Here is a 12449-nt window from a genome sequence, read left to right on the forward strand (position 1 = left end):
ATCATGCTGCAGAAGTTGATGTCTTCTGACTTAGCTGCAGGAAATGCTTGCTGGCCAGTAAGGTACCAAAGTGGCTTGGTACATACTCTTGCCTGATTTCAACATTACTAGGAAGCTATGGAAGTCATTTTTGCACTCACAACACATGGTCCTTTAGATGTCCTTATGGAAGTAGAGGAAAATCCTATGTTTGAGCCTTCTCCTACACCCAGTAATATTCTTTCGTGGACAGCTGCTATTATTTTTTAAAATAACTTAATTGAGACTGACAGATATATCTGCATTAATCACAGTCCTGACAGCTAGCTCATTAAACCTTCTTAATTAATGTAGAGAACAATAATAATTATGAGTCTCACTCAGAACAGTGTGCACCATATTTGTGTGGAAGCATTTGCAATATCTTGAGCACTCCTGCAAACACACACACACACACACACACACACACACACACACACACACAAAGGAATTTTCAGAGGTGTCTGAGAATGAGTACTCAGTTAACCCATGAGGTAAATTTTTAAAAAACACTATTTACAGAAGTATATAACGTCTCTTGAACTTTACCAACAACAACACCATTTGTACTTGGGAACAGATTTTCCTATCAACAAAGGAGAGGGACTAAGATGGAAAAGACCCCTGGGGGTCACAACAGTAACAAGAAGAAATCAGACAAAATTTTGCAAGTGACATTGTCATCCCCAAATACATGTGTAGCCACGATTTTGGTAACAGAACATATCTTCTTTCAAACTATTAACTTTTAAGGTATTTTAGGAAGAATCAAATATCCCATTCATTTCCATAGTTTTAGCAATAGTATTGCATATGAAAAGGTTGTGTTTTAAAAATACAACAGTGTAAGAGCTGATTTTAAATATTGAGCAAATAATACAAATAATACGGAGGCACGAGAATATGATGAAAGGGCTGGGTGTGATGGCTCACACCTGTGATCCTAGGTCTCAGGAGGCTGCAGCAGCAGAGTAGTCAACAAAAAGAAACGAATATGGCAACAGTCTAAGGATGGAGGTCACATATCTGAAATAGAAGAAGCATGGTATCTGCTAAAACATACACATTTTTCCTAGAGAGAGAAGATGCTGAAGAGCAGGATACTGGAAAAGGAAAAGCATGGAGCCTAGAGTTGGACAGCCGCATCGGAATTGAGGTCACCTCACTTGTTACCCATGCCAATTAAAGTTCACCACTTAGCATTACTAAGAATAATCTTCCTAACCCTGTCACTTCTAACAGATCCAAATTAACTCATCTAAGTTTGTCTCTCTCCCTTCCCTTCTCCAATATTTCCTCCCTCCTCTTTTTTCCTTCATTCTCTTCATTTTTATTTTTATTTTTTATTTTGAGCAGAGGCTTCTATAACCAAGAAGCAGAGAATCCCTTTTCCCATCCCAAGCTCCTGTCCCACTATCTAGATTTTTTTTAACCATAAAGGTTAGTGTATTTCCAAGTCAATTGGCTACATTAGTGGTAAAGTCCTTCGGGATCTTTGGAGAATGAGTTTTCTATAAGAATGTAAATTAATTTATTAACTAGAATGCTATAGATTGCCTTAGAGCCTTCAGCATGGGGAGGGTGACAGCATTGTGAAAGATTATGATTCTGCCCTTCCTACAGATGCTCCCAAGAGCTCTGGAGAGCAGTTCAATCCTGTCTTCTTATATCCTCACAGGATTCCTTCTCCAGGAAGTGCATGGCATCTTTAGATCCTCAGAAGCATGGAGGACTCCAGACAGAAGCCAGTGTCTTGACTGCATGGAGAACAGGAAAGCTAGAAAACTGTTCTGGCCGTGAACCTAGTCTCAAACTCAAGAAGGCATCATTATTTTCAGACTCTTACAAGTTGGGAAGAAGATTTCTAGTGCACATGTGGAAAATGACTTGAGTTCTCCAAAGACAGTGGGCACACAGAACAAAATTCCATCTGTTTCTCTAGCCACATCATGCTCGTTTCCACAGACTAAAACTTCAGGTCCTTAACACATAGCCAGCCTTAAAGTTGGTTAAGGGAACACTTGAACACATACATTAGTTAGTCTGCCAAAACATGTTTTGGTTTTGTTTTCTGTCCAGTCAGATTGTGGTAGCATAAGAGCCTGTGAGCCCTTGCAGGTGTACCTCCAGCTGCCTCCTCACACAATGTCCCAGTGCACTAGCTGCCTCTGCTCAGCTCTGGGGCTGTGTGAATTCAGGAGGGCAACTGTGAATGGCAAAGCATCTGATATGAATTTATCACCGGCTGCTGGTTGGGCATGGGGGGCATAAAGCAAGGGGTGGGGGCTCTGAGTATTTAATGCACCCTGCCACAACCCAACAGTTTGCCCTCAAGAGCCTTTTACGGGTATGAAAAGACAGGGTCAAAAGTAAGTTGACCCTTGACAGAATGTACAATTATTAGAAGAGTCTGGGTAGGAGCAGCTGCTGGAACCCCACTGGCTCCACATCGGGCTTCCAAGAGTCAGAATATGAATAATCCAGTCAAGGTTGTTTTCTCCACTCCTCTAACCCCCTCCCACCTCCAGCCAGCTTTCACCTCCTGGTTTGGGCAAGTCCTATTATATTTCTACAGGAAGAAGCATAGGCCTCCCTAGCAGCTGCAATAATTGTGTTCCCATTGTGATGAAGACCTCCTCCTGGCCACCCCCCTACAAGTGGCCATTGTGGACGGGGAGTCGGTGATTACACGCTTGGCCTGATGTGTTGGGGGACCCAGCTGCCTAAGTGCTGACACACGAGCACTCGGAAGGCCGGGGAGGGGGGCCGAGTAGAGGTGGAGGCAAAGACGGGGGGAAGCCCAGTCTGTGAGATGGTCTGACATAGAAGACCTTCTGCATAAGTCAAGCCCAGAACAAATGAGGCTTTATCGGGCCCCAGTGATGAGGGGTCTCATCTCCCTTTGAAGTGGAGCAAAGCATGGGGCCTAGCAGCTTTCCCTCCTTTGGACCAAGCAAACATCCTTCTTTTGATATGCTACATGCTCATTATCTCTGCCCCATTTAATGATTTTTGATTGAAGGGTGGCGGCTGGGATGCTGAGAGGATCGTTAGAGAGGCTCCACACAGCCAAGTCCGTAAGAAAAGGCTTTCCTTGTGTCTGGGCCTAAATTTGGAATTTCTTAACAGTGTGCGCTTGTTCTTCGAGGCAGATAAGGGCTGAGCGTGAAATTCTTAATTAAGCAATAAATAGAGAGTGGGGTGTCAGCAGATGTAGCCAGTAGCCATGGCAACGAGAATCACATGGGCAAGAGAGATGAGACTAGATGGAGGCCCGAGGCCTGGGCCTGACTGACAGCTGAAGAATCCTACAAAGCTTGTAAACCAGATTAATTAGCTGACTAATTATTTCATAGCGTTAATGTAACTAAAAAATAAAAATAGTTCACCATGAACTGAAACATTCCTGGGGGCGGGGGAAAGAGTGCAGCGATGGAGTAGTAAGAAAGTAGTTTGGGAAGGCAGAGACAGGAGCTGTCAGTCAAACCGGGCTTACTGAATCTGACTCCTGACTTGCAGACAGGAGAGAGAATGCTTCCTACACAGTTGTGCATGTTCCCAAGCATAACGTAGAGGTTACAGCTGGGGCCTGCTCTTCCCTCTCGCTTACCACACCAAATACTGTTTCCTCTGGGCCCTCACCCATGCTCCCATGCTTCAGCCAGACGCCTCTCCTGTGCCCTCTTCTGAAAGCCCCTCCCCATGCAATATTTTCAGTGGCTTTGGAAAGGCCACCTGAACCAATCTCCTCAAAAGATGTATTCTGAGAGAGTGTACGACACCTGTTTAAATTTCCATTCACAGCCACGTGCCAGGTAGATCAAATGATCATGGACTTCAAGTAATACCAAATCCAGTTTTAAAACAAACAAACAAAAAAGCTAGGAGGCTGAGGAGAGGGTCTCCATTGGTAAAGTACAGGGGTGAGACCTGGAATTTGATCTCCAGAGCCCATGTAAAAAAAATGTCAAGATCAAGAGGGAATCACACTTGTAATCTCAGCACTGTGGAGGCAGGGAAGGGTGAACTGGATCCCCGAACCTCACTGGCCAGCCAGCATGGTCTAGTTGTGAAGTTCCTGACCACTGAGAACCCCTATCTCAGAAGACAAGGGGGATGGCACCTCCAGTTGGCCTCTGGCCTCTAAGCACGTGTATGGCCATGTGCACCTGCACACACATGAACATCCAAAGGAGAGAAACTACAGTGAGTTTACTGAACTGCAGATGCCGCCGCACTAATGGAGAGAAAAGAGGAAGAGTCCACTGAGAAAGTTTTAACCAGAGTAGCAGGTTCTGCTAAGCAAGCGTTAATGTATTCTAGTGCTTTGTATCACATTTCTAAGAGACAAGTAAATATTCTTAACCTCCTTGTAGAAGCGAAGGTATTAAGGCACGGAGCAATTATAACACCATGCCCCAGGTAAAAGAGTCAGCTAGAAGCTGATTGAAACCCTAAGCACTGGCCAAGAGCTTTCTGGAAACCTAGCCTTCACTCCATAAAGATGTTTGTGGAGCAAAGACAAAGCCAGCCTCACTGGCAAGGAGAAACGGAAGGGTCAAAACATGTGCATGGTGCATTTTTCACTGTCGTTAGGGACCAGTGAGAAGTTTTCTTCCGCAGTCTGCCTAGAAGCCCCTCTCCATCCTTTGTGGTTGGCGATCAATGATTATTTAGTGGGTAGCACACTCTAGTGGAGGGACCCAGAGCCAGGAGCTAGACTGCCTGGGTTCATTTCTTTCTCATTCTTCTTTGGGCCTAAAGCTAGATAGATACCCTAAGCCTCATGTGATGGAGTCAAGTAGGGGAGATATAATTAACTGTGATCCCCCCAAAAAAACTTTCTACTATGGGATGCGGGAAGGCTGCAAACAGACAGCACAAACGATCATCCACTTAGAAGCAGCTACTGTTCAACCCAGACAAAAATTCTATAACAGAGAAAAGCCATGACCACAAAATCTCACCTCTAACCAACAATCTATTTGCAAATGATACCCACAGGCAAAGGACAAATCAGTTTTCTCCAATGGAGTGTCACTGGGTTTCTTACTAATCACATTCCAGAGTAGGCCCCTTGCCCAGGAGTAGATGACAAACCAAAATGGATTCCATTGTTGTCTGTGTGTGTGTGTGTGTGTGTGTGTGTGTGTGTCCTGCATGCACATGCGTGCGCACTTTTTGTTTTGCTTTGTTGTAATTATTTATTGGATTTTGTTTGATTGCTTTTATTTTTACTTGGTGGGGGATGGAGAAAGATACTAAAGTTAAGTGGGTGGGTAGATGAGGAGAATTGGGGAGGAGTTGGGAGAGGGAAAATAAAATGATCAATATATATTATATGAAAATAATAATAATAATAATAAAGTAGTTAATGAATAAAATCCAACCAGTTGTCAGAGAGGCTGCCTCAGAAGGAAACAGCATCTAAGTGAAAGAAGAACACAGAAGAACTAACCTGGACTGCACCTCAGGAAGTCAAGCAGTTTCCTGATAATAAAGCCAGACTTCTATACAGGGTGCAATCCTAGTGTACAGTTTCCCATCCTAGTGTACACCTGTGAAATCTTGGTTTGCATATTTTATGTAAACTATTCTAATGCTAATAATCCCACAAGGTCACAAGAACTAAACAACTAGATGAAAAGTAAGGATCTACCTAATTTACCAAATGTGTGATGCAAGTTCTGACTGTACTTCCTATGGGTTGTGTTGGGGTAACAACTATGATAATTACCACACTGTTACTAAGATATTAGGGAAGGCACACAGGTCCGTCCACCACATCCTCACAGAAGATGTAAACTTTACACAGAGGCTAGCCATCGTTATGGTCAAATGTACACAGCCAATGTTAGCTGCGTAAGAAGCTAAAACAGGGAAATAGCACACACCTCAATTCCAGACCAGAAATGGGAAGATAAATGATTGTGGTCACTCATTCGCCCTATTCACGTAGAGTATAAAAGAGGTGATGCTAACCACACAAGCTCCTATTGGCCATCCTCTTCAAGGATCAAGAGTCTTTAGAGACTCAAGAAACCCTGAATGGCTTCCTGTTTTCCAAAGTCTCAGGCAAAGGAGAGACTACAAGGATATTTTGATACAAAAAAGAATATTTATTAGTAAATCTAACTACCCAGTGAAATGTCTCCTATCAAAATAGTCATCTATATGATGACTACCATTTGACTAGTTCATATTAAAAATGAAATATGAATGGTTAAATTCAGTGCAAGGAACACATATTTTAATGCATTTGTCAAGACGTTTTCTTTTTATGCCAGGAAACACCAACTCTCCCTTCACGGCTATAAGATTCAATAGCGGCAAATGTTTTGTGTGGGCCGGACCCAGTTTTCATATGGTTTTGCACAAGTGGGAAAGACAAGGGACCCAGGGCAATGGCTTACTATTTATTACCCTTAGGGCCAATTGTGGCTTATGGCAGGGCTGAGACTTGCTATGTTGATCAGGCTCTGTGAATTTGTCAGAATCTATTAAGAACAATTTATGATAAAGCCCTCATTGCAGAAAACCATCTTATCAGATACTCTTTCCGGCATCACAAAAAAAAAAAAAAAAAAAAAATGTGGTGTAGTCACAAAGCCCTAAAAGGTCACGAAAAGTAACCAATTAAATGAATGTAAGGATGGAACTAATGACATATCTTCTTGAAAATAATAATCTATAGATGAATACCATTAGATTAGATCATATAAGTGAACTGATGAGGCTACTAAAGGGGACACCATGATTCTCAGTGACCAATGGCGACATTGGAATAGGAACATAAAACCAGATAGACTATCAAAACTGGACAGTCCTGCGCTTAACACTGGGATCCCATGAAACACACGCGTGAGAAGGTAGGGAACTCCTTCTGCCTGCAGACTCCCAGGTTCCTTCCTCCTCCTTCTAACCCTGCACCCTGGACAGACACAGCCTAGCCTCCAGCCCTCCAGTGCAGGGATCTGTAGCTCATGCCATCTAGTTCACCAAACCTCCGCAACTCTCCAAATTTCTCTTCTCAAATGCCACTAACTTTCATCAGCATTGGCAGACATTCTCTACTCTCTCCCGTGTCTGCAGCCACAATCATCTGGCCTGTCACCTTCACGGGTAAAGTTAGTTGTTGACTGGTTAGTTTTTAATGTTTTGGTCGGCATACAAAGAAGTGGGATTTATTGTGACTTTCCATACTTGCACATCATTAGACTCTGTTCCTATTCGCTCCCAACTTCCTGTCCCCTCCCCTCTACACTTACCACTTCTCTACTTCCATGACATGCATATTCCATGTCACCCTCTTGTTTCTACTGCCCCTTCATTTAGAACATGTCCTTCTCTCTCATAGCCCTCTCTTCTCCTTCCACATCACTCACATACACACACACACACACACACACACACACCCCTAGATTTCAGACATGAGTGAGAACATGCTATTTGTCTTTCTGGATCTGGTTTATTAGGCCTAGCATTTCTAGTTCCATACGCCTTCCTCTAAATGTCATAACTGAATTCTTCCTCACGGATAAATAAAATTCTTTTGTGTATTTGTATTAATTTTCTTCTTCCACTCTTCTGTTGAGGGGAGGCAAAGCTAACTCCATTTCCTAGCTATTGTGAATGGCGCATCTATAAACAAAGAGTCTTTTGTATGCTGATCTAGAATCTTTCCAGGTATATACCTTGGCCATGTAGTAACTCTGTCTTTAGTTTTTGAACAAAACTTCATACTGATTTCCATAATCCCTTCGCCACGTTACATTCTCAACAGAGGTGACTAAGGGTTCCTCTTTCCACGCATCCTTGTCAGTGTGTGTTGTGTTCTCCATGATAGCCATTCGACTAGAGTGAAAAGGACTTTCCAAGCAGCCTTTTTAGATTACGTATCAGCCTGTGTGTTGTGTCTCAGTATGGGTTTGTAAAGACACATGGCATGCCTGCAAACACTAGATCCCTTTGGCTCCCCTGGTACTGGAGTTACTGGCAGTTGTCCTGGGAAGCAAACTCAGGTCCTCTGTAAAAGCAGCAAGCACTCACATCCTCCCAGCCCCATCTCAGAGAGTTTTAATTTGCAATTATTTTACTACAAATAGAATATTATCTTAAAATCAATCAAAATATTAATAACACAGACACTTATTGAGTACTTAATATAGATTAAGCACTTTGATAAAGAATTTTACATGCCTCCCCTTTATTTAACAGTGGGTTTGATGTAGGTCCTATTATTATTATTTTATAAATAATGGGATTAATATACAGAGTACCTATTTACCTATCACCTACTACCTACTGAGTCTTGGAATTAAAATTTAAACTCACATGATCTGATTTTAGAGCCCGCCCATTTAATTACAACATCCAGTACCACCATTCCCTTTATTCCTTATTTACTTCACATCACAAATGCTGAAATTCAAGAATAAAGAAAGCTTTCTGGCTCTATGCCCTCAAAATCTACTTCTGCAGGTGGACACGTACCCAGATAGGTCAGCTGCCTCGACTGGCTGCTGAAGAACCAGTCACAGCCTCTGTCATGACTGGGCAAAGGGGGAGAAGGATGAGCCTGACCCACACGACTCCCACATCTGATGAGGATGTCCGGGTGAGGTGGGAGGTTCCTGTGCTGCAGCAGGAGGTGATTTCTGGAGGCAAAGTTGTCAAATGTTGCTGAGTACTGAAGTAAGAAGGGAAAACACATTGATGAGCAAGGAGACCCCCTCCTGAGTCATTTAGCATCCGAGTCAAACATTCTGTGTGGGAAATAGGCCTCCTTGAATCTATTTCATAGCAAGTTCACAGTCAGGCTAGGATACCATCAAATTGAAGCCTGAAAAAGGCCATGGGATTCTTCATGTGCATAACCACAGTTAACAGAGGAGGAGACCACGATCCAAATCAGTGAAGGGGCCAGGTCTACAGTTCCTTCGAAGCTTTCCTTCGAAGCGGTCAAGAGCTGTGTATGAGTCACAGCCATGGCTGCCACTGCTGGCGCATTTGACACATCATGAGGAATTATTCCTGTGGCTCATTCAATCCCAGAGAGCTTAGAGATTCATTCAATCTGCGAGAGCCCAGCCATTGTTAAGCTCCCTGTACCATTCTCCACCCTGCAGCATCTTCCCTTGCATCACAAGGCAGTACAGTGCTGAGCCAGGACACAAACCTTCCTGAGCCTTCCTTTGGGGAAAATCCACTCCAGTGTCCTCATGGTAAACCCAGTGGACAGCAAGGAGAGGCAGAGGGGACAATATCCTTCCTGAGGGCCGTAGTGAGAAGATCAGAACATGTCAGCGTCTCCTGTATCCCTAAGATACACTTTTCACGACTATGTGAACCTTGTTGTATGTGACACAGAAAGAACCATGTGAAAGGGAACTAAGCTTAAAGAAACATGTTGAATTACCGTTTCCACTTTAAGTTTTATTTTACATCTAATTCATTATTGTTGTGGTAGTGGCTATGGTCTTGAATACTGCAGCAATTTGATTCTTTCCACTCAGCCCTGCCTGGAGAAGCATGAAGATAGATCTTTTTGTAAATTCATCCTGAGCCACAAGGTGGCAGTATGAAATATGTGATTGCCCCTTTAAGAAATTTTCTCTGGCTTCTAACCCTTGTATTGGGTAAGTTAGATTTTTAGCTTATATTAAAAAAAAAAAAAAAAAAAAAGCAAGGGAGGGAGGGAGGGAGTGGAGGGAAGAAGGAAGGAAGGAAGGAAGGAAAATGCCTAAAGGCTACTTTTCATCAAATTACTAAATTTCTAGCAGAGCTAGTTTCACATACAAGATGAAATTTAAATGTTAGAATGTTCAAGTTAACAAACCACACAGCGAAATGCTGCTGCATCTTCCTTCATGAGCATCAGATAATATTTGCAGCCCATCCTTCACAGAAGTACAGATAAGAATCACTTAGTGTGGAAAAATTGCCAGTGGACGGGGTTACCTGTAAAGATCTGTCCACCCAATGGTCCGGGAACTGCAGTGAGTAAGTCTCTTGATCCAAGAGTAGAGCCATCCAGCCATGGTAGTTAGACAATGTGTCATTTACATAATTGACAGTGATTGTCTTGTCTCTGCTGTCAGTCACAATTAAATTCTTGGGAACACCAAGGGCCATGTCTCTATAGTGAATTTAAAACAAACAAACAAATAATAGTCAATAATAGTTCACAGGTAAGGTCTTAGAAATAGCTTAGCAGTAAAAGACTACTAGCTACTCTTCCATAGAACCTGGGTTTGAATCTCTGGACCCAGAGGGCTGCTAACAACTGTACATAACTCCAGTTCCAGGGGACTTGCCTCCTTCTTCTGGGGTCCATGGGCACTTCACATAAATTGTGCATGGACATCCTTGCACACATACACATTTAAGATAAATGAATAAATAATGTAATTCCATGATTATTTTCCCATTCTAAATCAAATGACTTTCTCTTACAAAATCTGTAATCTTCCCTACTGGTGATGTCATGAAGCTTCCAGCTACATGTCTATGTAGGTCAAAACAACCCACTAGGAGACTGCCACCAGAAGCCTTACATCTATTACACAGCTGGCGTGGAAATGTGTACATAACATTTGTATCTGAATCCACTAATAATATCACCTTAATGAGTCCACATGGGCTAGAATAAAATGCAATTAATTGAACAAGTGTCTACAGGAAGATGCAGCAAGCTTGTTAACAACAGAAAACACATTATTTTGAGTAATTTGATATTCCTAGAGGAGCTTTCATGAACCCAGAACCTGATGTGCCTAAACTATTCAGTACCCTTCTCCAAATGCCAGGGAGAAACGACTTCAGCAGTGTTCCCAAGAATGAAGATCCTAGCTTCTCTCTTAGGGTCTAGCCTACTGTATGGATGCAGAACATACTGCCCCTTGATGTCCCCAGGTTTGCTTTCTGTAAACTACAGGTTCTACTAAACCTGAGTCAGATATATTTTCTTCTTCCCCTCAGTGACCTCTGTGTCATCACAGGGCTCTACACACATTGCTGTTGATCATGCTTGTTACATAGTTTGATAAGGTCTTCCAAAAGCAGCCTGTGCATCTTGCTAACTTTTTATAAAAGGTAGTATACAGAACTTAATTTACCAAAGGAAGAAACTTATAGTACCAAGGTCTCCTGAATTGTTCTGTGGGGCCCATCCCAGAAAGTGATTTTTAAGACTTTATTAGAACATAAATACATTTAGTCAAAAGTTCAGGCTCTAAAAATAAGTCAAAATGAAAATTAAAGGTCAGGATTATTTAAAGATCAATAAACATACAGCTGTTTGTTCCCTTTGTTTAGATTTACTGTTTAAATTGTTTAGAGAACTTTTCACCATGGCGTTTAGCCACAAGCAGGTAATTAAGCCCTTAAAGGAAAGGGAAATGGGACAGAGAGGGTGCTGGAACTTGTATGTATCTAAACCCAGTTTATAACCCAGTGGTATATGATGAAGAGGAAACAGCTGTGTGGGAGAAACAGTTCTTGCTACATCACCAAACTTGCCATGATTTCCAGAGCTCACATGAAGCCCTGCCTTTGCCCCACAAGTACTTGAAATCACAGGGATGTGCCACTGTACCAAGTGGGAAAAAGCAATAGCAAACAGCTGGGCAAACAGGAAATGGCAGCAAAGGATCTCAAGTCACAGGGCTCCCTGGGCCCCAGAAACTCTGTTTATGCTGGTTAGCTAGGGTCATTTGGAAAGGCAGAACTGGGATTGTAAAAATGTCTCCATAAAGATTGGTTTGTAGCCAAGTCTACGGAGCACTTTCTTAATCATCCATGTGGAGGGCACAGCCCACTATGGATGATGTCTCCCATAGTGGTGATGTCGGTCATAACTTGTTTAAGAAAGCAAAGTGAGCAAGCCATGAGAGCAAGCCAGTAAGCAGCACCCACCCACCCCCAATGGCTTCTGCTTCAGTTCCTGCCCCCAGGTTCCTGCCCCAATTCCCTTCATGACAGACCGTGATAAGCCAAATAAACTCTTGCTCCCCAAGTTGTTTTTGATCACGCTGTTTTAGCACAGCATTCAGAAGCAGACTGAGCTTTTTTTTTTTCAAATAAACAAAAGCAAATAAAAATGCCTTTGCAAGTTAGAATAAAATGGAAAAAAGATAGACATAAAAACAAGGGTAAACTATATACATCAGTGTGTGGGAGGTTGGGAACTTACTGGCCCTTTAAATTTCAACTTCCTTTCTTCCAGCATGGAGACAATGTATTCTTGATTCCTTACCACTTATTTAAATGCCTAAACTGTCACATGAATGAGAAGATAACAAAACTGCCCTTTGACATCGAGGCAGAATTGTTATCAACAGAGTGCATATTGGGGAACACACTATCAAGTTACAAAATAAAGTCACAAAGAAAAGAAGTTTCATGTTTCAGTAAATTTGGGATTTTGTTAT

General features: G+C 42.4%; 1 protein-coding gene across 1 annotated transcript in view; it reads right to left on the minus strand.

Annotated features, from left to right (window-relative positions):
* The window catches only part of Pkhd1 (PKHD1 ciliary IPT domain containing fibrocystin/polyductin), a 374971-nt gene that overhangs the window by 155878 nt on the left and 206644 nt on the right, over nt 1-12449 (minus strand). Inside the window, exons 47-48 of the mRNA XM_051204291.1 lie at nt 9979-10156; nt 8512-8707 (exon numbers count right to left, since the gene is read on the minus strand). Of these exons, the coding sequence (XP_051060248.1) occupies nt 8512-8707; nt 9979-10156 (374 nt within the window). The remainder of the gene's footprint in view (nt 1-8511; nt 8708-9978; nt 10157-12449) is intronic.

Source organism: Phodopus roborovskii, unplaced genomic scaffold (genome assembly GCF_943737965.1).
Source record: "Phodopus roborovskii unplaced genomic scaffold, PHOROB, whole genome shotgun sequence".
NCBI classification, from domain to species: domain Eukaryota; kingdom Metazoa; phylum Chordata; class Mammalia; order Rodentia; family Cricetidae; genus Phodopus; species Phodopus roborovskii.